The sequence below is a fragment of the Pristiophorus japonicus genome, chromosome 11 (assembly GCF_044704955.1).
Source record: "Pristiophorus japonicus isolate sPriJap1 chromosome 11, sPriJap1.hap1, whole genome shotgun sequence".
Classification (NCBI taxonomy): domain Eukaryota; kingdom Metazoa; phylum Chordata; class Chondrichthyes; family Pristiophoridae; genus Pristiophorus; species Pristiophorus japonicus.
This window is the reverse complement of record NC_091987.1, coordinates 210,808,752-210,835,161: the sequence shown is the minus strand read 5'-3', so window position 1 is coordinate 210,835,161 and position 26,410 is coordinate 210,808,752. Positions and strand designations below refer to the sequence as shown.

General features: G+C 47.5%; 1 protein-coding gene and 1 pseudogene across 1 annotated transcript; both read right to left on the bottom strand.

Annotated features, from left to right (window-relative positions):
• Positions 1-353: 353 nt before the first annotated feature.
• On the bottom strand, positions 354-22,815 carry LOC139276461 (G protein-activated inward rectifier potassium channel 3-like). The gene is made up of 4 exons (XM_070894485.1): positions 22,263-22,815; positions 6,351-6,608; positions 1,480-2,740; positions 354-928 (listed from the first exon to the last, which is right to left on the bottom strand). Exons 1-4 carry the CDS (start codon positions 22,347-22,349, stop codon positions 609-611), a joined length of 1,926 nt encoding a protein of 641 aa, XP_070750586.1. The 5' UTR covers positions 22,350-22,815; the 3' UTR covers positions 354-608.
• On the bottom strand, positions 15,124-15,324 carry LOC139276589 (U2 spliceosomal RNA; annotated as a pseudogene).
• Positions 22,816-26,410: the final 3,595 nt, after the last annotated feature.

Here is a 26,410-nt window from a genome sequence, read left to right as displayed (position 1 = left end):
GAACTAGAGGGCATAATCTTAGGATAAGGGGCCGCCCATTTAGAACTGAGATGAGGAGGAATTTCTTCTCTCAGAGGGTTGTGAATCTATGGAATTCATTGCTTCAGACAGCTGTGAAAGCTGGAACATTAAATAAATTTAAGACAGAAATAGACAGTTTCTTAAATGATAAGGGGATAAGGGGTTATGGGGAACGGGCAGGGAAGTAGAACTGAGTCCATGATCAGATCAGCCATAATCTTATTGATTGGCTGAGCAGGCTCGAGGGGCCTTATGGCCTACTCCTGCTCCTATTTCTTATGTTCTTATGTTCTTATGTTCTTATGTAAACTCAGACATCTACCCACCCCCACTTATCAATTTTTCAATGCTGAACCATTGCTTTACACTGATGCCAGTTTTTTAGTCTTTGCAATGATCGTGTCCGTCTGCATTTATCTCCATAACCTTCAATTCCTTTCCTATCCAGTCTGAACTGAAGGGCTTAATCAATGTCACATTGGCTACGATTGGTCCGATCCTTGGTAGGTTTTAAGTGCTTTTATTCTTTTTTTTGTTCCCCTGAATTCAGAATGGTGTTTTTATTGATTGCGAGAAAATCGTATCCTTCAGACATTCTCCGCGACTTCCATGTTACTCTCCTCCTCAATATTGTGATTCACGGTCAAATGACGGCCCTGGTCTTTGGCACAGCAATGATTTAGACTATCCCAATACATACTAAGTGTGGAAAGATATTTTTTTTCCATTTCTTTAGCCGCCTGCGTGTCCTTTGCACTGCCCGGTGGTGTCTGGACCTCAAATACCTTCTCAAATTTACTATAGTCAACTTGGAATGCCCCTTTCTCCAATGTGATGCAGGACTCAAACCGGTGACCCCAGAGAATCTCATCTTCGTTATAGGAAGTCCTTGCTTGGCAGGTCATTCCTGTAAAGGAACACAAAATAAATGGCAAACTCATCAATTATTATCTTCGTTCTTTTGTTTGTTCACCTTACAGAACAGTGCAACATGATTAGGTCATAAGGGCATAAGAAATAGGAGCAGGAGTAGGCCATATGGCCCCTCGGGCCTGCTCCGTCATTCAATAAGATCATGGCTGATCTTCGACCTCAACTCTACTTTCCCGCCCGATCCCCATATCCCTTGATTCCTCTATCGTTCTTAGTTTTGAATATGTTCAACTTTGGAGCAGAGAATTCCAAAAATTCGCCACCCTCTGAGTGAAAAAATGTCTCCAGCTCTCAGTCCTAAATGGCCGACCCCTTATCTTGAGACTATGACCCACTAGCTCTAGACTCTCCAGCCAGGGGAAACAGCCTCTCAGCATCTACTCTGTCAAGCCTTCTCAGAATTTTATATGTTTCAATGAGATCACCTCTCATTCTTCTAAACTCCAGAGATGTAGGCCCACATATGCCCCACATTATGCTCCACAGTGAATCTTTTAAGAAGTTAAGCGGTAGGATGTAACTGACCTGTAGATTCCACTATGCCTTCCAGAATCACGATCATTTCAAACTGTTCCCTCTTCAATGATTGAGCACACATTTCCCAGAAGGGACTGCTGTCGTTAATGGTGTGGCTGATGGTTTGGGGTTCCACCAGGAAGAGACGGTCTTTCCCAGTGTCGTAACCGAGGTTAATTTCCGTCTGCTCCAGATGTATGAACTCGCCTTCCTTTGTGTGCCTGGATTTGATGAGCTTGGCCCTGAGTTTTGCGTCAACCATGTGGCTAGCCCTTAGGTCACCAATTCGAAACATCAAGCAAAGGCTCTCATCCCTGTGCGATATCACAGCAAATTTGCTGAACTTCAGGGTCTCGGCTCGCTTCTTAGGCCGTGAGATCTTCACAAACACGCAGCCCACCATCATGGCGTCGATCATGGAACCAACAATGCACTGAGCCATCAGTAAAATGACGCCTTCTGGACAATTAGAAGTCACCATGCGCGAGCCATAGCCAATTGTCCTCTGACTTTCAATAGATAACAATAATGCAGACACAAAGCCGTCCACATTATTCAAGCAGGGTTTCCAATCAGCCTCCCCTACATGGTTAATGTCATCTCTAATGTATGAATCCAAGAAGTAAAGAAATCCAAAAATCATCCAAGTCACAATGTAGCACGTCATGAAGACAATGAGAAACCACCGGTACTTCAGGTCCACGATTGTCGTGAAAATGTCAACCAGGAACTTTTGCTTCTCTACAATGGGTCCAAGATTCACTTTGCATTTCCCGTCTTTCGTCACATAACGCTGTCGCTTCTGCTGATGCGAAAATTTGTGGAGATGCCAGTCATCGCCCATCAACTTGCACCGCTGTTTGGGGGATCCCGGAACAGATAAGGCACCCCGTGCTGAATTTCGTAGATTCCGAGTATGATTCAGAAGGTTGGGCAGGCTGCCAGCTTGCCTTGGGTAGCACCTCGTGTTGATGTCTTGCAAAGTCGGCCCACGAGCCAATATCTGCCGAGACTTCAGATGCTCATCCACATCGATGGCTACACTTAACCTGTGCCTGGACGCTGGGGTGGGTGCAGGGGGCTGGCAGTTTATAACTGGACTAGACCTGTGCTGCAGAGCTGAAGCTTCATTGGTTGTTTGTGTCTCACAGCTCCTCCAGCTTACCAGTGGCATTAAGCTTGAAATATTACTCATTTTCCTCGAAGTCAAGGAATCTCTATGTGAAGATTTTGGAATTGCTTTTGGTGTAGATATCAACGTGGCTTCTGGCTGCAAGAGAGAAATTATTGAAATATTTTATGTTTTTCTTAACAATTGTCCTTCCCCAGCCCCCGTAAAAGAACAATTGGCAGCAACTTTGACTTTGGTCAACAGTGTAAAAACAAGCAATATTGAGTACAAGAGTAAAGACGTCTTACTGCAATTATATAGGGCCCTGGTGAGACCGCACCTGGAGTATTGTGTACAGTTTTGGTCTCCTTACCTAAGGAAGGATATACTTGCCATCGAGGGAGTGCAACGAAGGTTCACCAGACTGATTCCTGGGATGGTGGGGATTGTCCTATGAGGAGAGATTGAGTAGACTAGGCCGATATTCTCGAGAGTTTAGAAGAATGAAACGTGATCTCATTGAAACATATAAAATTCTTACAGGGCCAGACAGGGTAGATGAAGGGAGGAAGTTTCCCCTAGCTGAGGAATCTAGAACCAGGGGTCACAGTCTCAGAATAAGGGGTCGGCCATTTAGGACTGAGATGAGGAGAAATTTCTTCAATCAAAGGGTGATGAATCTTTGGAATTCTCTACCCCAGAGGGCTGTGGAGGCTCAGTCAAGACAGAGATTGGTAGATTTTTGGATATTAAGGGAATCAAGGGAAATGGAGATCATGCAGGAAAGTAGAAGGTCAGCCATGATCTTATCAAGTGGAGAAAGTGCATCCGGGAGGACGTTGAGCTCTTCGAGTTTCAATGCAAAGAGCGTTAGGAGGTCAAGCGCAGGCAGCGGAAGGAGCGCGTGGCAAACCAGCCCCACCCACCCCTTCCCTCGACGAATGTCGGTCCCACCTGTAATAGGGACTGTGGCTCTCATATTGGACTGTTCATAGAACATAGAACATAGAAAATAGGTGCAGAAGTAGGCCATTCGGCCCTTCGAGCCTGCACCGCCATTCAATAAGATCATGGCTGATCATTCCCTCAGTACCCCTTTCCTGCTTTCTCTCCATACCCCTTGATCCCCTTAGCCGTAAGGGCCATAACTATCTCCCTCTTGAATATATCCAATGAACTGGCATCAACAATTCTCTGCGGCAGGGAATTCCACAGGTTAACAACTCAGTGAAGAAGTTTCTCCTCATCTCAGTCGTAAATGACCTACCCCTTATCCTAAGACTGTGTCCTCTGGTTCTGGACTTCCCCAACATCGGGAACATTCTTCCTGCATCTAACTTGTCCAGTCCAGTCAGAATCTTATATGTTTCTATAAGATCCCCTCTCATCCTTCTAAACTCCAGTGTATAAATTCCCAGTTGATCCAGTCTCTCCTCATATGTCAGTCCAGCCATCCCGGGAATCAGTCTGATGCAGATTCAATAGTAACTTTCAAAAGGGAATTGGATATATACTTGAAATGGAAAAAATTGTAAGGCTATGGGGGGGAAAGGGCAGGGTCATGGGACTAATTTGGATGGGCTGAATGGCCTCCTTCTGTGCTGTAAAATTTAATGAAATTTAAGTTGATGACCTAATGGTAGCATGTTAAAGTCCTTGGCTTTCCCTGCAGATCAGTAACACTATCTTTGCAATAAAATGCAATGACACACTGAAATGATCTTTTAAACACAAGCAGCTTGACTGTTGCCCAACACTTCGGTACCTGTAACTCAACACAAGCACAGATCACAAACATTCTGCTGGGATGGTATGAGCTTGCTTATTTTGCATGTTACTTCTTCAACCTTGCATCCCTACACATTTCAGGGCAATTAGGTCCTCTTGCTGAGGGCTGAAACCTATCTGAAAAAATTAAGAAATTATTTCGATGAGGTCTGCAGCATCAAAAGGTCAGCCATCAACGAATTCATTTTGGGAGTGGAAGCAAACCTTCCTCGATTCCGAGGGACTGCCTATGATGACGATGATGATGAGTGTGATTGTTAAACATTTGCTAATAAACCAACTAGTTCTTAATAGCAGTGTGTTGCTATGAATTTTTCAGCAAAGAACCCATGAAGCAAATACATTACAAGTACTGTTCCTTAAATGTCTCCTGATACTTCACCCAAATCAGTATGTCTAGACGGCCTTCTATTTTCTGCTGATAAGCATCACAATCAAGCCTCCTCACACAACACTCCTACACTGCTTCCCAGCAGCGGACATTAGAAAGTGATCAGGAGTTGATTCTTGCCTCCCTTAACCGAGGGCAATGATCCCAGTTATACATTCTTAACTGTGGCCCCGGTTCAGATCAGCCAATTGAAGGGATTGGAGGTCGAGCATTGAATTTTCTAAGTGGTGTGGCTCAGTACTGCACCACACTGTCTTTATCCACCAGGCCATTGTGGGAAGGTAGAGGCACTGCTTTTATTCAAAAGTGGCGAGCCTTTTTTTGGTCTGTCAAATGCTCAGCAATTCATGTCGAAATTCACAATGGCTTGTCAGTGAAAATGATACACTGCCAGCCTCCCACATTCTACCCGACGTAAACTAGAGGTGATCCAAAGCTCGGCTGCCCCGTGTCCTAACTTGCACCAAGTCCCACTCACCCATCACCCCCTGTGCTCGCTGCCCCGTGTCCTAACTCGCACCAAGTCCCACTCACCCATCACCCCCTGTGCTCGCTGCCCCGTGTCCTAACTCGCACCAAGTCCCGCTCACCCATCACCCCCTGCGCTCGCTGCCCCGTGTCCTAACTCGCACCAAGTCCCGCTCACCCATCACCCCCTGCGCTCGCTGCCCCGTGTCCTAACTCGCACCAAGTCCCGCTCACCCATCACCCCCTGCGCTCGCTGCCCCGTGTCCTAACTCACACCAAGTCCCGCTCACCCATCACCCCCTGCGCTCGCTGCCCCGTGTCCTAACTCGCACCAAGTCCCGCTCACCCATCACCCCCTGTGCTCGCTGACCTACTTTGGCTCCCGGTTAAGCAATGCTTCGCTTTCAAAATTCTCATCCTTGTTTTCAAATCCCTCCATGGCCCTCGCCCCTCCCTATCTCTGTAATCTCCTCCAGCCCCACACCTGCCCCGAGATGTCTGCGCTCCTCTAATTCTGACTTCTTGAGGATTATAATGGCTAACCCATTGGTGGCCGTGCCTTCTGTTGTCTAGACCCTAACCTCTGGAATTCCCTGGCTCAACCTCTCCACCTATCTACTTCTCTTTCATCCTTCAAGATGCTCCTTATATATTTGACCAAGCTTTTGGTCACCTTCCCTAATTTCTCCTTAACTGGCTCGGTGCAGTGTCAAATTTTTTATCTCATAATACTCCTGTGAAGCACCTTTGAAGATTTCACTACGTTAAAGGTGCTATATAAATACAATTTGTTGTTGTTGCCTCAATTAAATCACCCCTCAACCTTTTAAACTCAAGGGAATATAAGGAATATAAGACATGTGTATGCAACTTGTCCGAATAATTTAAGCTTGTACAACTCCGGTGAATCTACGGTGAAGACCAATATATCTTTCCTGAGGTTTGGTGCTCAAAGCTTAACGCGGTACTCCCGATGGTGTCTGACCGAGGCTCTGTGCAACTGAAGCATCAATGCCTCCCTTTTGGGGTCCAACCCCCTTGGGAGGTTCTCTTCCCAACAACAAAGGCAGCTCCCCCTTTTAACTGGAGCGTCTGTGATATCCCCCAAGTATATTTGCCCACCTTTACTGAAAACGTTCCATATGTCTCCATCGGAAGCCTCGGGAGATATGCCAACATGTGCTTGCCTTTAGGAGTCTGGGCCAGGGGTATGGAGTTCCGCCGATTATTGTTTTCCTTGTGTTTTGTTGACATGGAACTGATGTGATGGTAGGCGTAGACCTCATTGTCCCTGTGCAGGTCCATACTGCAGCTCATTGTGGTCGTTTTCATGATGCTCCTTACTGCAATGCACAAAGCGCAGTAATACTTCACAAAGACCTGTGCAAAAGAAGAATCTTTCATTGTTATTCTAAATTCATTCAAACAAAATACTTACTGTGTCAGACGTGGCTCAGTTTTTTAAAAATTCGTTCCGGGATGTGGGCGTCGCTGCCAAGGCCAGCATTTATTGCCCATCCCTAATTGCCCTTGAGAAGGTGGTGGTGAGCCGCCTTCTTGAACCGCTGCAGTCCGTGTGGTGAAGGTGCTCCCACAGTGCTGTTAGGGAGGGAGTTCCAGGACTTTGACTCAGCGACGATGAAGGAACGGACGATATTTTTCCAAGTCAGGATGGTGGTAGCATCCTCGTCTCTGAGTCAGAAAGTTGTGAGTTCAAGTCCCACTCCAGAGACCTGAGCACAAAAATCTAGGCTGACACTCCCAGTGCAGTATTGAGGGAGCGCTGCACTGTCAGAGTTGCTATTTTCTGGATGAGATGTTAAACCGAGGTCCCGTCTGCTCTCTCAGGTGGTCGTAAAAGATCCCATGGCTCTATTTTGAAGAAGAGCAGAGGAGTTCTACCCGGTGTCCTGGCCAATATTTATCCCTCAATCAACATCACTGAAACAGGTTATCTGGTCATTATCACATTGCTGTTTGTGGGAGCTTGCTGTGTGCAAATTGGCTGCCTCACTCCGTACAGTACAACAGTGACTACACTTCAAAAAATATTTCATTGGATGTAAAGCACTTTGGGACTGCCAGTGGTCATCAAAGCTGCTATATAAATCCAAGTCTTTCTTTATTTTCTCTTATTAGTTGATATCTTTGTTACTTTTTTTTTAAACCCAAGATCGTCAGTTTTTTTTATATGTTTTATTTCTTTATACCTATAATAGCTTCAAGAGCATTATAAAAGTTAAACCAATGGTATTGCTAGTATTGTCAAAGATGCTCCATTTGTGGCCATCTCGTCTTTCCTTGTTGCTCTCGTCGGACCCACTGTTACGTTGTACCTTTGGACCTCAGCACCTGCCTTCCCGGATCGTGAATAATCTGGGATTCAGTGCTCGTCCCCTTTCTAGACCAAATAAAGGACAAGGAGCTGGTTTTTCGGCAGCTTTGCGACAAGGCTTTGGGTTCTCGCTGTGATTTGACCCTCCACGACGATAACCCGGTCGCAGAGCACCTGCGGGATCCTTGTTTGAGGCGGCGATGGGACGTACCGCCGGGGAAAACCTCACCGGATGTGTAACGACGCGTAATTGCGTTACCATCCATGTTTTGGCACTCTCCCCACCCGTTCCGCCGCGCCCAGAACACTGACAGGCGATGCAGCTCTGCCAGCAGCGGTAAGTCGGAAAACCTGGAAAAAAAAGGTAAGTTAAATGTTTTTAGTTTGTAATTTTTTGCAACGATCAGCTAGGCTTATACTCACTGGAATTTAGAAGAATGGGAGGGGATCTCATAGAAACATATATAATTCTGACGGGATTGGACAGGTTAGATGCAGGAAGAATGTTCCTGATGTTTGGGAAGTCCAGAACCAGGGGTCACAGTCTAAGGATAAGGGGTAAGCCATCTAGGACTGAGATGAGGAGAAACTTTTTCACCCAGAGAGTGGTGAACCTGTGGAATTCTCCACCACAGAAAGTTGTGGAGTTCAGTTCGTTGGATATATTCAAGAGGGAGTTAGATGTGGCCCTTACGGCTAAAGGGATCAGGAGGTATGGAGAGAAGGCAGGAGTGGAGTACTGAAGTTGCATGATCAACCATGATCATATTGAATGGTGGTGTAGGCTCGAAGGGCTGAATGGCCGACTCCTGAACCTATTTTCTATGTTTCTATGATTAGTTAGTTAACGGTCTTGGTATGGTTTTTGGAATGTTATTTTTTTATTTCGCTCTCCCCACTCCCCTCCCCCCCCCCCGCCAAGGCCTCTCTCGCAGCGCTCCCAGCCCCGCACTAAAGTTGGCGAGGATTGCGGTTTTGTGCCGCAAACATTTATGCAATGCCTCCCCTTGTGATGACCCAAAGGCCGAAAGTTAGGCCTTAAATCGTTAGTGCAGCGAAAATGGTAATTTTCACTCGAAAACCCAAAAATCCAGCCCCTTAAGGGGATTCTGCCAGGAGGCTAGCTTATTCTGAAATCCATTCAGCAAGTGAGAGTACCGTGTTCACGTAGAACCATTTGATAGAACAATGCATTCTATCACTTTTTTTTTCTGCAGCAAGTGTCTTGTCTGCACTTGGCGTCAGTCCCCAGACATGTGACTTGTTATGTTTCGAATAACTCCACAAGACTGAGTACTGTGAGCTTAAACTGATGTGACCTTCGTCTCTTTTTATCAAACTCCAGAGAGAGGAAGCAGCACGGCAGACAACCTTTTATACACGCTTGCATGAGGCGTGCAGGTGACCCTTGGATCTCCAACAGGTGCGCCCTCTGGTGGCAAGTCTTACACAGTTATCATGTTTACATACAAAACATGACTGAGATGCTGAGCCTGTTATGTAGCGAATATCAGTCATGGACCCGCGCATTGCAGCATTCCCTGAGTCCCTCTCGGGCAAGGTAATCCTTGAGTTTGTAGCCCCCCCCCCATGAATCATTCGTGAACAACACTGATCCAGACCATTCCTCGGACCTTGGCACTTTACCCTGTCATTCTGCAGATTCCACATAGCTCGACTAAACCTCAAGCTCGCGGACAGAAAAACCACAGTAGAAAGTTGCGGATTATACAAAGCAATTAGTCTCAAGGCCGTCCAATGTAAAGCAGCCACTTACACACCAACTGCCTAATATCAGTCTTTATCGCTACCAACTTATTGATCCTCAGCATTTACCAGAATCTGTCGTCTGTGTCTGTGTCTGTGCAGCGACCTCGACCTGGAATTAAAACGGGATTTAGCATTTTGACCCATGCAGGTTGCTCTAGATTGGTTGCTATTGTTGCACAGCTCCACAGTGAGCTTGTACTACCTTGAATAGGTTAAAAGTACAGCATGCACTTCCTGTACCTGTCACACGGGGCGGATGTTCCGCTCCTCTCCGCTCCTCTCCGCTCCGTTTTTTTGCCCCGGAGCAGCGGCGAAGGCGGGGGTGAGGTGTTGTGGCCGGGCAGTCAGCCTCCTGCGTCCCCCGCCGCGATCCTCGGGTCCGGTTTAGCGGCAGCACGGAGCAGCACCGCCCGGAAGAGCTGAGCCCGGTGTGTGCAACGCCCCCTGGGTGCGACTCTGCCGCGAGTTTGGATTATTACCCGACATGTCCGCCACGCCACGCCCCCGCAGTGACCGCCAGGGAAATCGGGGCGGGCCAACGATGCCGACAGCAGAGAGGTCAGTAATGGACTCCTAAGGTAACTGTGATTGCTTATTCTTTTAATTCTTTTTGCGATTGTGTCGTGGTGGCGTGGGCAATGTTTTGGGAATGTTTTTGTGGTGGTTTTTTTTAGGTTTATTTCCCCCCCCCCGCCTCTCGGAGTGCTCCCGGCCCAACTCGTTGGCTCGGGAGTTTCCCATCCTAGTGCCCGAGCGAGGTGTGCAATGCCCCCCTTAGCGCTGCACCCCCTGGCGCAGGGCCCAGCTGCCCAGACTTACCTACTGAGGCGCAAACTATTCCCGGGCGCTAACTTTCCCGCTCCACCGCCATTACTGCCCCAAAAATATCAAAGCTGAAAATCCAGTTACTTCCGACAAGTTGATGCACTGCAGTGCCTCCAGTGGGATGAGGGCGCAATTACAGTGTGACGAGATAACTGGCAGTTTCCATTATAAATGTGGGCACAGGAATTTATAACGGAAATATAAAAGTAAGGACAGACTGCATGACTTTAAAATGTGGATTGAAATATATTTACATGTCCTGATCCAATTATCCCGTGTTCTCTCACCCTCACTTCAGCTGAACACAGCTGCCACAGAAGATTAAACTAGTAACAACCAATTGGATCTCATCTATTTAATTTCCTTAATCACCGCCATGCCTTCCAATTATCTCTAAAGTTTTATTTAAGATGTGGATTTTTTTTAATACATTATGGTCAATTATTTTAAAGGGTGGAGAATTAATGTGTGATTCAGTGTCCGATTAACAGAGAAAGATATCCTCCAAGGTGCCATACACCCTAAGCTCGGGACGGGGAAGTGTGAACCCAGCTTCTAATTGCTGTCTAATTACGCCTGGTGGGAAATATTCCAGTGGTGAGACCTGGATGGGGCTTGCAGGTGATGCCCCCCCACTCAGCTGATTTATCTGCCGGTATTCACCACGCAGGCATGTGTGCAAAGCACACCCACTTGAGGTAGGTGCAGGGAACGAGCCAGCATTCGTGAAATGTTATCCCAGAAAGGGTCAGGAACTTCAGGGGAGGAAATTTGGAGGGGAAATAAATTATCATTATTTTCTCTGCATTGTAGTTGCATGCACCTGTCTGTAAGCGGGACGCTACTGTTAGTTGGGCAGACACCGAAGACGTGTGTATGAAATTCCTCCATGCTTTATTTTAACACAGGGGCAAATTTATTTAAATTAAACGGGTTAATGTCACCATTAAAATTCTGGACATAGCAATGTCATATGAACATGTTAAGTGCTTGTCCACAGTCAGTCCTAAGTTTGGCCCCGATTTTAACTCCAGGTGAATTCCCCGCTCAGGCCTGAATTAAAATTGCAGTCGGGTCTCAATGATGTCATTGGACCCCAACATGCATTGGTAAAGAAGGGCCCTGTTGGCTCCGGGCACGTGTCCTTGATGTCTGCTTTTTCTCTCTCTCTTTCTCTCTCTCTCTCTCTCTCTCTCACTTTCGTTCTCTCTCCCTTTCTCTCTCTCTCCCTGTCTTTCACTTTCTTTCTTTCTTTCTTTCTTTCTTTCTTTCTTTCTTTCTTTCTTTCTCTCTTTCTCTCTGTCATGTATGTACATTTGTTTGTAGCCACCAGGTGGTGTCATTGTTGGAGGCCACTGAGCAGCACGCACATGGTGCTGCTCTGGTATAAAAGGCCAGCCATTTTGAGAGTCAGGCGCTTTGGGCCCTAATAAAGCAGAAACAAGGTTGTACCTTGTTTAGTTAAACAGTACTCAGGGGACAAGTCTGACTGCAGCAACTACAGATGAATCTCCCTGCTATCAGCCACTGGGAAAGTCGTCGCTAGAGTCCTCCTCAACCGGCTTCTTCCCATGACCGAGGAGCTCCTCCCGGAGTCACAGTGCGGATTTCGTCCCCTATGGGGCAAAACGGACATGATTTTTGTAGCGTGACCGCTACAGGAAAAATGCAGGGAACAGCGCCAGCCCTTATACATGGTCTTCTTTGACCTTACAAAGGCCTTTGACACTGTCAACCGCGAGGGTTTATGGAGTGTCCTCCTCCGTTTCGGATGCCCCCAAAAGTTCAGCACCATCCTTCGCCTGCTCCACGACGACATGCAGGCCGTGATCCTTACCAACGGATCCATCACAGACCCAATCCACATCTGGACTGGAGTCAAACAGGGCTGCGTCATTGCCCCAACCCTCTTCTCAATCTTTTTCGCCACCATGATCCACCTCACAGTCAACAAGCTCCCCGCTGGAGTGGAACTAAACTACAGAACCAGTGGGAACCTGTTTAACCTGCACCATCTCCAGACTAGATCCAAGACCACCCCAACCTCTGTCATTGAGCTACAGTACGCGGACAACGCCTGCGTCTGCACACATACAGAGGCCGCACTCCAGGACATAGTCAACGTATTTACTGAGGCGTATGAAAGCATGGGACTTACGCTAAACATCCGTAAGACAAAGGTCCTCCACCAGCCTGTCCTCACCGCACAGCACTGTCCCCCAGTCATCAAGATCCACGGCGTAGCCCTGGACACCATGGACCACTTCCAATATCTCGGGAGCCTCCTATCAACAAGAGCAGGCATCGACGACGAGATCCAACACCGCCTCCAGTGCGCCAGTGCAGCCTTCGGCCGCCTGAGGAAAAGAGTGTTTGAAGACCAGGCCCTCAAAACTGCCACCAAGCTCATGGTCTACAGGGCTGTAGTAATACCCGCCCTCCTGTATGGCTCAGAGACATGGACCATGTACAGTAGACACCTCAAGTTGCTGGAGAAATATCACTAACGATGTCTCCGCAAGGTCCTACAAATCCCCTGGGAGTACAGGTGCACCAACATCAGCGTCCTCATTCAGGCTAACATCCCCAGCATTGAAGCACTAACCACACTCGATCAGCTCCGCTGGGCAGGCCACATAGTCTGCATGCCAAACACGAGACTGCCAAAGCAAATGCTCTACTCGGAGCTCCTTCATGGCGAACGAGCCAAAGGTGGGCAGCGGAAATGCTACAAGGACACTCTCAAAGCCTCCTTGATAAAGTGCGACATCCCCACTGACGCCTTGGAGTCCCTGGCCCAAGGCTGCCCTAAGTGGAGGAAGTGCATCCGAGAGGGCGCTGGGCACCTCGAGTCTCAACGTCGAGAACGTGCAGAAATCAAGCGCAGGCAGCGGAAGGAGCGTGCGGCAAACCAATCCCACCCACCCCTTCCCTCAACGACTATCAGCCCCACCTGTGACAGAGACTGTGGCTCTCATATTGGACTGTTCAGTCACCAAAGAACTCACTTCAGGGATTGCCTATGATGATGATGACGACTCAGTTTGTACCTTTATTGCATACATAACACTCTCTTTTTCTTTCTCTCTTTCTCTCTTTCTTTCTTTCTCTCTTTCTTTCCTCCACAGAATGCCTCTCCTGGACCAGTGTGACAATTGTTTTCCATTTCCAACACCTCACCGCCATGTACTCAGGGCAGGGGATTTAATTTACTCCAGCCTGATTCAAATCCACTTCTAAGGGAACCAGGTTTCTAAACAGCAGGTGGGAGATTTCACTCCAAACCATCGCTATTATGAGCATAGACCTCACAAATGTTCCACACCATCATAACCCCCGTAAGCACCCTGTCTATTGTGGAAATGTATTTCTATCTAAGCTGATACCACACGATATTTTTGTGCCCTTTGCAATATATAACAAAATGGAGTCCTGGTCCTTCCAGAAATTTCTGCATAAAGCAGTCGGCTTGCATAAACAGCTAAACCTGGCTTGAAATGGCTGATAGCCACCAGACAGCTAGGAGGTAAGTCCTGCTGAAGACAAGTACCACCCATGGTGCTCTCCTATTGTCTATATGACACCAGTTCCACTCCACCCCACCCTTTTCAAAATACTCAAACCACCAGCCATTATCTCTTGTAGAGACCTCATCCATTTGATGCAAAAAGATAACTGACCAGGAAACTGAACAATCCTGACACAATGCAAGACAGGTAATAGCTCATTACCACACTCTCATCGAGTGATGGCTGGCTGGCCAACTAATAACCCTGACAAAAGGAAATATCTGGAAACCATGTCAGGACAAGGATCTGGTAATTAACTCTTTATCTGTATTCACTGACTGCGAGACAGAGCCAATACACAGGGAGAGGCCATAACTTGGGTTTTACTGTATAAATATCTCGTGAAACTGTACCATTGCGGAGGTGTTCACTTAGCCATTGACTGAGTGTGACCTTTCCCTTGCTAGCAAGTAAATTAAAGAAACTTCTGCCGGAGCTGAAGGTGTCTGAGTCGTTTATCGGAGGTCGAGATTTTGACACTATACCACATTTTGTTTTATTGAGAAGTTTCAGGAGATACCTGTTCTGGTATGGTTACCGATCATCACACAATATGCAAACGCAAGAATATAGGATTATCTATATCTTATATATGTGTCATGTATTTATGCTTTGTTATCTCATCCAACTTACAAAATGTGGTATTCAGTGTCAGCTTTCACAAACGATACGTAGCAAAGTATACTATATTATTTAAACAAATACCTGTGGCAATAGAGTTCAAGTTAAAATCCACTCTCGTACCTGAATCACCTTCTGTACTTCAAGACGAACCTGGACATACAAAGAAGATTCTTGCAGTTTTCCTCAGGCCTCTTTCAGATTCAGGACCCCCCAAAAAAATCTCAATCCTTAGCCTCATCCATTGTCCAATGATGAATTTATATTTTCCTTTGTATAATGTTGTTTTTCCAATTGGAGGTGTTGAGATCTGGAAGCCAGGGCAATTGCTTCCAATCCCTCTCTGACATAAGCTGTTTGTTAATCTGTCTCAATGTCACACAGCATTACTTCAAGATGAGTTAATCAGAAAGGTTGGTCCCAGGGAAAAAGCCTACACAGAATTTCCTGCTGGTGACTGTCAGAGACTGACAGGGAGATCTTACCCACCATCGTCCCTCTCAAAGTCACTCATGGCATTCTCGAGCTGAACACAATGATTGTCGTTTTTCTAAATTGCTCACCATACCAGGCATTGTTCGTATTTGTAAATCAAATTGTTAGGGTCAGCTCCATGTCAGCTACTTCTAATTTTTTTTAATGTTTTATTCGTTGCCAATCTTTCCAATTCTTTGTCAGATCAACTTGTCAGATCATAAATGCCAAAGGTCACCTTGGGCCCATTCAAGGATCACTCTGCATCAATGATTTTGCTCTTAGCCAAAAGGCCTAGAGCCAAAGCTGCACCGTTCCTGGAAGTACTGCAATACCAGGTTCGTGACATGGAGGTGGACGGGGCAGGCCCCCCACCCACCTCCTATTTCCAAAAAGCATAGGAGAACCACCTTCCTGATCAAGGGAGAACCACTTTCTGGTCATGGTTACTCCCCTGTCAGGTCAGTTACGCATGATCTTAGCCAAAAGGCGTGTCAGCTACTTCAAATTTTTTTTTTTAATTCGTTGCCAATCTTTCCAATTCTTTGTCAGATCATCTTGTCAGATTACAAATGCCAGAGGTCACCTTGGGCCCATTCAAGGATCACTCTGCGCCAATGCTCTTAGCCAAAAGGCCTAGAGCCACTGCACCGTTCCTGGAAGTACTGCAATACCAGGTTCGTGCCATGGAGGTGGATGGGTCAGACCCCCCACCCAACTACTTCTAATTTTTTTTTTAATTCGTTGCCAATCTTTCCAATTCTTTGTCAAATCACAAACGCCAGAGGTCACCTTGCACACATCAAGGATCACTCTGCGCCAATGCTCTTAGCCAAAAGGCCGAGAGTCACTGCACCGTTCCTGGAAGTACTGCAATACCAGATTCGTGCCATGGAGGTGGATGGGTCAGACCCCCCACACACCTCCGTGGAGGTGGATGGGTCAAGCCACCCCACCCACCTCCTATTTCTATTTGCTGCGAGGAGGATGCTATGAGGCTGCAGAGCGACTTGGATAGGTTAGGTGAGTGGGCAAATGCATGGCAGATGAAGTATAATGTGGATAAATGTGAGGTTATCCACTTTGGTGGTAAAAACAGAGAGAGAGACTATTATCTGAATGGTGACAGATTAGGAAAAGGGGAGGTGTAACGAGACCTGGGTGTCATGGTACATCAGTCATTGAAGGTTGGCATGCAGGTACAGTAGGCGGTTAAGAAAGCAAATGGCATGTTGGCCTTCATAGCGAGGGGATTTGAGTATAGGGGCAGGGCGGTGTTACTACAGTTGTACAGGGCCTTAGTGAGACCACACCTGGAGTATTGTGTACAGTTTTGGTCTCCTAACTTGAAGGGCATTCTTGCTATTGAGGGAGTGCAGCGAAGGTTCACCAGACTGATTCCCGGGATACGGGACTGACCTATCAAGAAAGACTGGATCAACTGGGCTTGTATTCACTGGAGTTCAGAAGAATGAGAGGGGATCTTATCGCAACGTTTAAAATTCTGACGGGTTCAGATAGGTTAGATGCAGGAAGAATGTTCCCAATGTTGGGGAAGTCCAGAACCAGGGGTCACAGTCTTAAGGATAAGGGGTAAGCCATTTAGGACCGAGATGAGGAGAAACTTCTTCACCCAGAGAGTGGTGAATCTGTGGAATTCTCTAGCACAGAAAGTTGTTGAGGCCAATTCACTAAATATATTCAAAAGGGAGTTAGATGAAGTCCTTACTACTAGGGGGATCAAGGGGTATGGCGAGATAGCAGGAATGGGGTACTGAAGTTGTATGTTCAGCCATGAACTCATTGAATGGCGGTGCAGGCTCGAAGGGCCGAATGGCCTACTCCTGCACCTATTTTCTATGTTTCTATGTTTCTATGTTTCTAAGTCCCCCTCCAGTGTCTTGAGCACAAAAATCTAGGCTGACACTTGCAGTGCAGTACTGAGGGAGCGCTGCATTGTCGTAAGTTCCGTCTTTTGGATGAGACGTTAAACTGAGGCCCCGTCTACCCTCTCTGGTGGACGTAAAAGATCCCATGGCACTATTTCAAAGAGCAGGGGAGTTATCCCTGGTATCCTAGCCAATATTTGAGGAATAAATATCGGCTAAAACACGGAGGATAACTCCCCTGTTCTTCTTCAAAATAGTGCCATGCAATCTTTTAAGTCCTGAGAAAACAGATGGGACCTCCGTTTAACATCTCGTCCAAAAGACGTCACACCCAACAGTGCAGCACTCTCTCAGTACTACACTGGGAATGTCAGCCTAGATTTTTGGGTGGAAATTAAACTCACAACCTTCTGACTCAGGCGAGGGCACTACCCACTGAGCAACAGCTCAGTTATACAGATATCGGGATATATCACAATCTCCTATAACACATCCACAAAAGGGCAATAAAAACCCAACAGTAATTTCATGATGAGAGATTGCGTAGATTGGGCCTATACTCTCTGGAGTTTAGTAGAATGAGAGGTGATCTCAGTGAAATATATAAGATTCTGAGGGGGATTGACAGGGTAAATGCTGAGAGGTTGTTTCCCCCTGGCTGGAGTGTCCAGAACCAGGGGGTCATAGTCTCAGGATAAGAGGTCGGCTGTTTAAGACAGAGATGAGGAGGAATTTCTTCACTCAGAGGGTTGTGAATCTTTGGAATTCTCAGACCCAGAGGGCTGTGGATGTTGAGTCTCTGAATATATTCAAGGCTGAGATAGACAGATTTTTGGAATCATGGGGAATCAAGGGATATGGAGATCAGGTGGGAAAGTGGAGTTGAGGTCGATGATCAGCCAGGATCTTATTGAATGGTGGAGCAGGCTCGAGGGGCCGTAGGGCCTACTCCTGCTCCTATTTCTCATGGGTCTCTCAGAGTGAGATTGCCAATTAGTGAGCCCGCAAGAAGACGGATTGAGACAGCCCAAAGCCGTTTCACATTGACCCCTAACAGACAGCAGAAAAAGAAGACTTTCATGCTGTCAGTCTGAGCTCGATTGGAAGCCTCATCCAAAGGGTTGAAAGACCAATGTTGAACCCACTGTGATACCCGCTTCCCCTCCAGCGACCCCGATCCAAACCTCCAGGCCCACAAGGTTTAGGTGGGACAAACCAGTTCGACCTGAAGTTCCCAAAGCTCAAGGCCCACAGCCCACAGCCCGTGCTTTGGACTCCCTCACTGCAGAGAAGTTGCCCCACATTACTGCCACTGGTCATTCTACAGCCCTATGAAGAAGGCATGGATGCTTTGTATTAGAGACACTGGAATAGAAAGAGATTCAATCAGAGACACGCCTGTAAATAGAATGAGCTGGACCAGCACTGGGCCAACTAAATTCGTGATGTCACTAAAGGTCAATCCCTGCTATTGAGCTAATTGGATCACATTAGACCATTAGCTACTGATGTTGTGAAGATCCTTTGTCAGTGTTTGGTGCGGATCTGTGATAAATTGGACACAACTGTGACTGGGGGCTTTGTGTCTTAATGCAAGGAGTATCCGCAATAAGGTGGATGAATTAACTGTGCAAATAGATGTCAACAAATATGATGTGATTGGGATTACGGAGACGTGGCTCCAGGATGAGCAGGGCTGGGAACTCAACATCCAGGGGTATTCAACATTCAGGAAGGATAGAATAAAAGGAAAAGGAGGTGGGGTAGCATTGCTGGTTAAGGAGGAGATTAAGGCAATGGTTGGGAAGGACATTAGCTTGGATGATGTGGAGTCTATATGGGTAGAGCTGCGGAACACCAAAGGGCAAAAAACGTTAGTGGGAGTTGTGTACAGACCTCCAAACAGTAGTGGTGATGTTGGGGAGGGCATCAAACAGGAAATTAGGGGTGCGTGCAATAAAGGTGCAGCAGTTATGATGGGTGACTTTAATATGCACATGGATTGGGCTGGCCAAACTGGAGGCAATGCGGTGGAGGAGGATTTTCTGGAGTGCATAAGGGATGGTTTTTTAGACCAATATGTCGAGGAGCCGACTAGGGGGGAGGCCATCTTAGATTGGGTGTTATGTAGTGAGAAAGGATTGATTGGCAATCTCGTTGTGCGAGGCCCCTTGGGGAGGAGTGACCATGATATGGTGGAATTCTGCATTAGGATGGAGAATGAAACAGTTAATTCAGAGACCATGGTCCAGAACTTAAAGAAGGCTAACTTTGAAGGTATGAGGCGTGAATTGGCTGAGATGGATTGGCGAATGATACTTAGGGGGTTGACTGTGGATGGGCAATGGCAGACATTTAGAGACCGCATGGATGAACTACAACAATTGTACATTCCTGTCTGGCATAGAAATAAAAAAGGGAAGGTGGCTCAACCGTGGCTATCAGGGGAGATCAGGGGTAGTATTAAAGCCAAGGAAGTGGCATACAAATTGGCCAGAAATGGCAGCGAACCTGGGGACTGGGAGAAGTTTGGGGCTCAGCAGAGGAGGACAAGGGGTTTGATTAGGGCAGGGAAAATGGAGTATGAGAAGAAGCTTGCAGGGAACATTGAGACGGATTGCAAAAGTTTCTGTAGATATGTGGAGAGAAAGAGGTTGGTGGGGACAGGTGTGGGTCCCCTGCGGTCAGGGTCGGGGGAGGTCATGGCGGGGAGCAAGGAAGTGGCGGACCAGTTGAACGGGTACTTTGGTTCGGTGTTCACGAGGGAGGACACGAACAACCTTCCGGTTATAAAAGGGGTCGGGGGGTCTGGTAAGGAGGAGGAACTGAGGGAAATCCTTATTAGCCGGGAAATTGTGTTGGGGAAATTGATGGGATTGAAGGCCGATAAATCCCCAGGGCCTGATGGACTGCATCCCAGAGTACTTAAGGAGGTGGCCTTGGAAATAGTGGATGCGTTGACAGTCATTTTCCAACATTCCATTGACTCTGGATCAGTTCCTATGGAGTGGAGGGTAGCCAATGTAACCCCACTTTTTAAAAAAGGAGGGAGAGAGAAAACAGAGAATTATAGACCGGTCAGCCTGACATCGGTAGTGGGTGGGGTGATGGAGTCAATTATTAGGGATGTCATAGCAGTGCATTTGGAGGGAGGTGACATGATGGGTCCAAGTCAGCATGGATTTGTGAAAGGGAAATCATGCTTGACAAATCTTCTGGAATTTTTTGAGGATGTTTCCAGTAGAGTGGATAAGGGAGAACCAGTTGATGTGGTATATTTGGACTTTCGGAAGGCGTTCGACAAGGTCCCACACAAGAGATTGATGTGCAAAGTTAGAGCACATGGGATTGGGGGTAGTGTACTGACATGGATTGAGAACTGGTTGTCAGACAGGAAGCAAAGAGTAGGAGTAAATGGGTACTTTTCAGAATGGCAGGCAGTGACTAGTGGGGTACCGCAAGGTTCTGTGCTGGGGCCCCAGCTGTTTACACTGTACATTAATGATTTAGATGAGGGGATTAAATGTAGTATCTCCAAATTTGCGGATGACACTAAGTTGGGTGGCAGTGTGAGCTGCGAGGAGGATGCTGTGAGGCTGCAGAGCGACTTGGATAGGTTAGGTGAGTGGGCAAATGCATGGCAGATGAAGTATAATGTGGATAAATGTGAGGTTATCCACTTTGGTGGTAAAAACAGAGAGACAGACTATTATCTGAATGGTGACAGATTAGGAAAAGGGGAGGTGCAAAGAGACCTGGGTGTCATGGTACATCAGTCATTGAAGGTTGGCATGCAGGTGCAGCAGGCGGTTAAGAAAGCAAATGGCATGTTGGCCTTCATAGCAAGGGGATTTGAGTACAGGGGCAGGGAGGTGTTGCTACAGTTGTACAGGGCATTGGTGAGGCCACACCTGGAGTATTGTGTACAGTTTTGGTCTCCTAACCTGAGGAAGGACATTCTTGCTATTGAGGGAGTGCAGCGAAGGTTCACCAGACTGATTCCCGGGATGGCGGGACTGACCTATCAAGAAAGACTGGATCAACTGGGCTTGTATTCACTGGAGTTCAGAAGAATGAGAGGGGACCTCATAGAAACATATAAAATTCTGACAGGGTTAGACAGGTTAGATGCAGGAAGAATGTTCCCAATGTTGGGGAAGTCCAGAACCAGGGGTCACAGTCTAAGGATAAGGGGTAAGCCATTTAGGACCGAGATGCGGAGGAACTTCTTCACCCAGAGAGTGGTGAACCTGTGGAATTCTCTACCACAGAAAGTTGTTGAGGCCAATTCACTAAATATATTCAAAAAGGAGTTAGATGAGGTCCTTACTGCTAGGGGGATCAAGGGGTATGGCGAGAAAGCAGAAATGGGGTACTGAAGTTGAATGTTCAGCCATGAACTCATTGAATGGCGGTGCAGGCTAGAAGGGCCGAATGGCCTACTCCTGCACCTATTTTCTATGTTTCTATGTTTTCTATGTGACTATGTAATGGTACTCTCCCTGCTAATTCAGACTGTCGAATTGTTTAGAAAGAAAGATTTGCATTTATATAGCGCCTTTCACGGCTCAGGACGTCCCAAAGCGCTTTACAGCCAATGAAGTACTTTTTGAAGTGTAGCTACTGTTGTAATGTGGGAAATGCAGCAGCCAATTTGCGCACAGCAAGCTCCCACAAACTGCAATCAATAATGACCGCTGTTTTAGTGATGTTAATTGAAGGATAAATATTGGCCAGGGCACGGCGGTAACTCCCCCCGCTCTTCTCCGGAAGAGTGACATGGGATCTTATATGTTCACCTGAGAGAGCAGATGAGGCCTCGGTTTAATATCTCACCCGAAAGACGGCACCTTCGACAGTGCAGCGCTCTGTCAGCACTGCACTGGGAGTGTCAGCCTGGTCCTGGATCGGGGCTTGAACTCTTCTGACTCAGAGGTGAGAATCCCACCCACTGAGCCACCGCTGACACAGTCGACCACTATACTTGCTTTGGAGGCAGTTCAGAGAAGGTTCACGAGATTGATTCCGGAGATGAGGGGGCTGACTTATGAGGAAAGGTTGAGTAGGTTGGGCCTCTACTCATTGGAATTCAGAAGAATGAGAGGTGATCTTATCAAAACATATAGGATTATGAGAGGGCTCGACAAGGTGGATGCAGAGAGGATGTTTGCACTGATCGGGGAGACTAGAACTAGAGGGCATGATCTTAGAATAAGGGGCCGCCCATTAAAAACGGAGATGAGGAGAAATTTCTTCTCTCAGAGGGTTGTAAATCTGTGGAATTTGCTGCCTCAGAGAGCTGTGGAAGCTGGGACATTGAGACAGAAATAGACAGTTTCTTAACCGATAAGGGAATACGGGATTATGGGAAGCGGGCAGGGAAGTGGACCTGAGTCCATGACCGGATCAACCGTGATCGTATTAAATGGCGGAGCAGGCACGAGGGGCCGTATGGCCTACTCCTGATTCTATTGCTTATGTTCTTACTATGATATGGAGGTACTCTTCTCCCACCTTCTCATTCCACCATACTTGCATGCTTTCCCCTTACCTTTAGTTCGACATCTGATATGGGATGAGCAGAAATTTTCTCCAAATAAATCATCTTCATAGGCGGTCCCTTGAACGAGGATGACATGCTTCCACATGAATATATATATCTTTAGTCCCTGCCACGAACTGCTTTCCCTAGCCATTGACTCCACCCTTCTCCCTAGCATCTGTCTGAGGATGAACCAGACTGTTCGCAACCTTCGTGCCATATTTGACCCTGAAATGAGCATGTGACCACACATCCGCAGCATAACTAAAACCACCTATTTCCACCTCCGTAACATTGTCCACTCTGCCCTGCCTCATCTCATCCGCTGCTGAATCCCTCATCCAGGCCTTTGTTACTTCTAGACTTGACTATTCCAGCGCATTTCTGATTTACCTCCCACATTCTACCCTCCTTAAACTTGAGCTTATCCAAAACTCCACTGCCAGTGTCCTAACTCGCATCAAGTCCCGCTCACCCATCACCCTTGTGCTCGCTGACTTACGTTAGCTTCTGGTTAAGCAACGCCTCGATTTCAAAATTCTCATCCCTGTTTACCAATCCTTTCATGGCCCTCGTCCCCTCTCTATCTCTGTAATCTCCTTCAGCCTCACAACCCCCACCCCCCCCCCCCACCCCACCCCGAGATGTCTGCGCTCCTCAAATTCTGCCCTCTTGACCATCCCTGATTATAATCACTCAACCATCGGTGGCCGTGCCTTCAGCTGCCTGGGCCCTAAGCTCTGGAACTCCCTCCACCTCTTGTTGGCCTTTAAGACGCTCCTTAAAACCTCCCTCTTCGACCAAGCTTTTAGTCACCTGCTGTAGTTTCTTCTTACATGGCTCGGTGTCAAATTTTGGTCTGATACATAAGAACATAAGAAATAGGAGCAGGAGTAGGCCATTTGGCCCCTTGAGCCTGCTCTGCCATTCAACTCCACTTCCCTGCCCACTCTCCATAACACTCCTGTGAAGCGCCTTGGGATGTTTTACTACGTTAAAGGCGCTATATAAATACAAGTTGTTGTAGTTCACACTGGCACTCCTCCTCCTACCCACACTCCTTTCTCCATTGCCTGAATTCCAGCTGACATTGTCACCCCTGTTCCCACCGTCGCCCCCTCCCCACCACCCAACCCCCCCCGGCCACCCCCTCCCCCAACATTCGTCTCTCCCTTCTCCCAGTATATGGAAGCAATATTCTCCCCCCCTCCCCCCATGTCTAACTGGCTTTCTTGATCCCGTCCCTGCCCAGTACATGGAGGTTTCCTTCTCCAGTTTCACCCCTGCTGCAGCGCATTTTTCCTCCCTGGTTATCTTGTTTTCAGCCGTTCTCAGTCTTGTTATCTTGTTTTCAACCACCCTCAAGGCCTGCTTGAATAGTTCATTATTTTCAATCACACAGCTGTTGTCACTGTTCTTCCTTTGGGAGCACAGACACCTTTTATAGCGGGATAGAATCCTTTCCCAGGTTGTTCAATTTTTACAGAAACTTAATTTTGGCTGACACGATTCATAATAAACATGTTCTATCGTGATATACAACACGCAGCAACACTGGCACTGACAGGCCACATTCGTGCCTTCTCTGGTGAATGTGGGAGGTCAGTAATTCAGCGCACATTTGATGGTTAATGGGCAAATGTAGGAATAAACACCTTAATGTGATCCAGTGAATTAAGTTGGTCGGGACTTTTGTTTAAAAAAGGGCACGGCTTCACCCAAATATACACACACTCACACGCAGTCATGTATCCTACACAGTCTCATATACTCTCGTGCACACGCAGTCACACATTTGGAAGAGGCTTTTGAAAGAAAGGCAAAGTTGGAGGAAATAATGAGGGAATTCTGCTGTGCATAGGGGATGATGGCTGCAGGCACTGTCATCGATGGTGGAGCTGGGAGTGGGGAGGGCATGGGAGGACTGGGAGCCAGAAGTCACAGTCAAGGGGCGTTGGAAAGATTGTTGAACAATACTTGATATTGTATAACGTTGATATCTTCACTGCTCACTTTGTGGATGTGTTTTGTTACTATTTTGATAACTGTTGCTTTAAGCACCAAGTGCAGTGCCAGCTGTGGCTCAGTGGGTAGCACTCTCACCTCTGAGTCAGAAGGTTGTGGGTTCAAGTCCCACACCTGGAAACTACGCATATAAATCTAGGCTGACACTCCAGTGCAGTGCTGAGGGAGCGCTGCACTGTCAGAGGAGCAGCGCTGAGGGAGCGCCGCACTGTCGGAGGGGCAGTGCTGAGGGGGCGCTGCACTGTCGGAGGGGCAGTGCTGAGGGAGCGCCGCACTGTCGGAGGGGCAGTACTGAGGTGAGGGAGTGCTGCACTGTTTGAGGTGCCGTCTTTTGGATGAGTCGTTAAACCGAGGCCCCCTCTGCTCTCTAAGGTGGATGTAAAAGATCCCACGGCACTATTAGCGAGGAAGAGCAGGGGAGTTATCCCCGGTGAACTGGGGCCAATATTTATCCCTCAATCAACATAACAAAAACAAATTATCTGGTAATTATCACCTTGCTGTTTGTGGGAGCTTGCTGTGCGCAAGTTGGCTGCCGCGTTTCCCACGTCACAACAGTGACTGCACTTCAAAAGTACTTCATTGGCTGTAAAGTGCTTTAAGCACACGAATGTCGGTTTATTTTAGGGGGAGTTTTAACTCGCGGGCAATCGACGGATGGGACCAACGAACAGGCCATCCGCGAGCCGCGGTGATTATTTTAATGGACGTCCAAATGGGTGTCCAGAGGCAGCTCGGCAGGATCTGGCTGTCCCACCATCAGGTGGGCCGCCTGTCTGGCGATCGGGGATGGGCGGGGGCCTGGGGGGTTGGTGGCAGCACAAGCTTTCATTGTATGGACAAGAGGAACACTCCTGCCCTTCCTGGCCCCTTCTGTTCCTCTGTTGGGTGTCCGGCAGCTTCCACTGGGTGGAACCTCCATTTCGCTGCCTCATACCTCAGTCTGCGGTCACCAGGTTCCGCCTCCGTTTTGGGAATGCAAGCCAGCGCGGCTCCCGTTTCAGCCTTTCCGACTAGGCCCGTCAGCAATTCTTCCGGTTCCCAACTCACGCCCCTTCCTGCCAAGTCGGCCAAACCTCAAGTTGGACCCACCCCCACACCCACCCACCCCAAGCCAACCAGTTGGCCAAACCTAGCTTGGCCACCTGAGTGAAGCAATGGTCTTCTGAGTAGATGGTGAAAATGCCTTTGACTAGAACATAATAGCATAAGAAATAAGAGCTGGAACAGGCCATTTGGCCCCTCGAGCCTGCACTGCCATTCAATAAGATCATGGCTGATCTTCTACCTCAACTCTACCTTCCTGCACTGTCCCCATAATCCCTTAGTTACCAAAACATTATCGGCCTCTTTCTTGAATATACTCAACGGCAGCATCCAAAAGGACTCCCATTTGCATACCTTCATGAGAAGTTGATAATCAGTGGCCACAGGGTGGAAATAAAGCAGTGAGGGAACCACTTGGACTTTAACTCCCGTTAGACCAAGACTCCACCAGACAGAGGGAACTAAAACTCTGTCCCACACCACCACTGCACTGGCCTTTTATGTTTAGAAAGAAAGAAAGACTTGCATTTATATAGCGCCTTTCATGATCACCGGACGTCTCAGAGCGCTTTACAGCCAATTAAGTATTTTTGGAATGTAGTCACTGTTGTAATGTGGGAAACGCGGCAGCCAATTTGCGCACAGCAAGCTCCCACAAACAGCAATGTGATAATGACCAGATAATCAGCTTTGTCCTGTTGCATGAGGGACAAATATTGGCCCCAGGACACCAGCAATAACTCCCCTGCTCTTCTTGGAAATAGTGCTGTGGGATCTTTTAAGTCCACCCGAGAGAGCAGACGAGGCCTTGGTTTGATGTCTCATCCGAAAGACAGCATCTCCGATAGTGCAGCATTCCCTCAGCACTGCACTGGGAGTGTCGGCCCGGATTTTTGTGCTCAATTCCCTGGAGTGGGACTTGAACACACAACCTTCTGATTCTGGGTCAAGACTGCTACCCACTGAGCCACGGCTGACACCGCAGTTTAACACAATGATTTTGTGAAAAATATTGGACAAGCATTAACTCTCCAGTATACATCGCATTTTATAAATATTGGAACTACCACAGAAACAAACTGCAA